Source organism: Frankliniella occidentalis, unplaced genomic scaffold, assembly GCF_000697945.3.
Source record: "Frankliniella occidentalis isolate FOCC.00 unplaced genomic scaffold, Focc_3.1 Scaffold7, whole genome shotgun sequence".
Lineage (NCBI taxonomy): Eukaryota > Metazoa > Arthropoda > Insecta > Thysanoptera > Thripidae > Frankliniella > Frankliniella occidentalis.
The window spans coordinates 2,655,467-2,658,562 of record NW_026267137.1 but is presented as its reverse complement, the minus strand read 5'-3'; the positions used below and the strand labels follow the sequence as shown (position 1 = coordinate 2,658,562).

At 61.8% G+C, this 3,096-nt stretch overlaps 1 protein-coding gene across 1 annotated transcript in view; it reads left to right on the top strand.

The window, feature by feature from the left end:
• The first annotated feature begins 2,450 nt into the window (after positions 1-2,450).
• The window catches only part of LOC113206643 (uncharacterized), a 5,127-nt gene continuing 4,481 nt past the window's right edge, over positions 2,451-3,096 (top strand). The window contains exon 1 of the mRNA XM_026422809.2: positions 2,451-2,830. Coding sequence (XP_026278594.1) covers positions 2,526-2,830 — 305 coding nt within the window. The 5' untranslated portion in view covers positions 2,451-2,525. The remainder of the gene's footprint in view (positions 2,831-3,096) is intronic.

Sequence of the window (3,096 nt, the reverse complement as noted above, 5' to 3'; positions counted from 1 at the left end):
TGTGGTCACACGTCACACCGCAGCCGTCCGCCTGCCAGCCGAGCAGGCCCTGCAGCGGTCACTTGTGCAGCTGCCGCCACTGCTGCCACCTGGCGACGGGCCATGCAACAACTATATCACGTGACTAATCCTCCCGGGTCATGTTGACGGCTAGCTGCAGCAGCAGCACGCCGCGTTGGCCGTGACGGCTGCCATCATGGTGGTGGCCAGGAGCAGCATGAGCACCAGGGTCGTGACCATGAAGAGCAGCATGCTGGACGCTGCCGCCGAGCGGCGGGGGAGGGGTGGGGGAGGATGGGGTGGGTCCGCGCCGAACCGCGCGAGCGAGCGGGAGCACGTCCCCGGCCGGGCGGGCCACGTGGACGAGGGGCGTGGCGGGGCGTGGCGGGCGAGGCGGGGCGGGGTGTTCCGTCGTGCTGCCGGCTCGACTGCCGAGTCCTCACTGGCGCCTGGCGCCGCGGCGCACAGCCTCCGCACGTCCAGTGGGGGAGGGGGTGCGGCTGGAGAGGCGAGGGTAGGGGCGCGGGCGGCTCCTCCAGCCAGCAGGCCTCCAGCCGCCCCGGCCAGCCCTCGTGGACGTCCCTGATGGAGTGTCAGAGGCTCTGCCGGGCCGACCCGACCGGGGCTCGAAAAAAGGAGGCGAGGACGACGTCGAGCAGGGCGAGAAGAGCACAAGAAAAAGCGCCCGCGCGCCCCCGCCGGGCCCGGCCTGGCCCGGGGCAGTGTTTGAACCCGGAAGGACGCTACCACGGCAGCAGTGCAATTTTGTGGGAGGATATTTCTTTATGCGTTTTTTGTGTAACTAAACCACAACCGTATTGCAAACTACAACAAATTAACGTAGACGTACGACGTCCAACCTATCCGCGCTGCGGATGTTCAGAGTGAATGTCATTGAGTTGGCCGTCTTCTGCTGCCCTCCCCCCCCCCCTCTCCCCTGCTCCGTCACGTCCCGTTCAAACCAATCAATCTCAAGAGTACTCGCCAGGCTTTAACGTGCCCACCCTCCCGACCGTCCCTCCGCCGAGAACAAAAATCACTCGCAAACCGCGCGTCGACTCGAGAGACCTCCGCCTGGCTCATTGCGGCTGAGGCCGGTGGGCCGTGAGTTTGTCGGCGAGGAAAGGTGAAAGTTGTTTGTTACAAACTGTGCAATCCGTTTCGGGTGATAGTCCTGTGTCCATACCATCATACATAAATTTTTATTTTTTTTTGTAAGGAAGAAACGTCTTTCCATATCACCTAATCCTGACTCTTTAACGTCGAGCAGTCGCAAGAGGAAAAAGGGGGGGGGGGCGACGTCACTCACACGTGCCCGAGAGCCACAGCCGTAGAGAACACTGTAAGTAGTGCCGTTTGACTGTATAACGGTCGATCGCCCTGGTTAGCGGTGCGATGGGGGTCGCCAACCTTACACCGCAAAACAAAACATACCCAAATAACGCGTCGGGAAATTCAAGCAAATATTTTGGGTTCGGGCCGGAGTTTGTGAACGAGCGTTAGTGCAGGCAGAACAAAAAGCAGCGGGACTACAAAAAAAAATAATGGAATAATTTTCCTTTCTTTTTTATTTCCGATCGCTTGGCGCTATATTAACTATTCCCCCTTCCCTCCCCATCCTTTCGGCCCGGCTTGCTCCATCAGGCACGCAACACAAAATGTGAAACAAAGCAGCAAAAAAAATAATCAAGTAATTATTAACCGTCGATGTAATATGCCAGAGAAGTTCATGACTCCGGCGCCAGCAATGTGACCCGAAGCCCGACATTTCTCGCCTCGCCTCACCTTGTGGGGCACTGCTACACCGTTCACTCACTGTTCGTCATTTGGATGTTGATTAGCCCCGTGATTAGCCCCGGCTGGGGCCACCTGGGCCGGGGCCTCGGCCGGGGCACGGGGCACCTTGGCGGAATAGGCAGGAAATAGTCAACGCTACGCGCCCTGGGCACGTCGGCCGATGCGATGTTCTGCCTTACACCGCCCCGACCTGCCCCTACGACGTAGCGACCTGTGCGTGTGTTGTGGAGAGGAGGAGAGGGGGTGGGTGAGAGAGTATCCAAAAGGGCTTCGGGAAATAATTACATTTACTGCGCGGCAAGTCAACAACACCTTTGCCCTTGGCTGGCCGTGTAGCCGCACGAGGGCTAAGATGGCCTCCTCCGCCACGACGCACCTTGCCGCCACGCCACGCCGCGCTCTCAAACTCGTTCAGCCGAATTGGGTCGGACCGACTTAAAACGGCGTGGTCTGCGGCCGGTGGGGCGGGCAGGGGGCGGCGGGCGGGGGCGAGCATGAGCATCACGCCCCCAGTCCCCGCGGGTCCTGCAGAGCCCCCGGGGGGCGCCCCCGCCCCTCCCAGGTCAGTGGAGTGGCCCCGCGCGGGGGAGGGGAGGTGTGAAACACAGAGGGGGCCGGGGAGGGGCGGCGGGTCCGGCTGACCACAGCAGCCCGTAATCACAGGACGCCGGGCAGACAGAAGGCAGTCGTCTCGGCAGACAGCAGCGCCACTCGATCGCCAGGACACCATGAAGGCCCTCCCCATCGTCGTCCTCCTGGTGCTGGCGGGGTGCGTGACGACGGCCCTGGCCCGGGCCGCCAACGCCAGCCTGGAGCAGGACGCCGCCACCGGCCCCGGGGCTGCAGCGGACCACTCCGTCGAGGAGGACGATGACGGCGACGTCGACTTCCCCGAGGAGCAGGGCCTGCAGCAGGCCGCCGCGCCGCCGCCGCCGCGCCGGGCCCTGCCCACCCCCGTGTCCGTCTACGTCCTCAGGCTGCTCGAGATCCTCACCGGCGCCGAGACCTTCGGCAAGCACACGCGCTTCGCCAGGTAAGCAGCGGGGCGCCAGAGGGTTCCCGCCACGCGAGAAGCGAGCCGTACGTAGGGCCCCGTGCGTTAACATTATGCACGGGGTAGCTGAGCGAAGTGCATTAAATTTACAGAAGAAATAAAAAACAACAAAACTATACCGAATGAGGGTCCGCCTAGTAGGTAGGCAACCGTTCCCTGCTCCTTGAAAGAGATTTGGGGGGCCCCGTGCGTTAACATTATGCACGGGGTAGCTGAGCGAAGTGCATTAAATTTACAGAAGACAT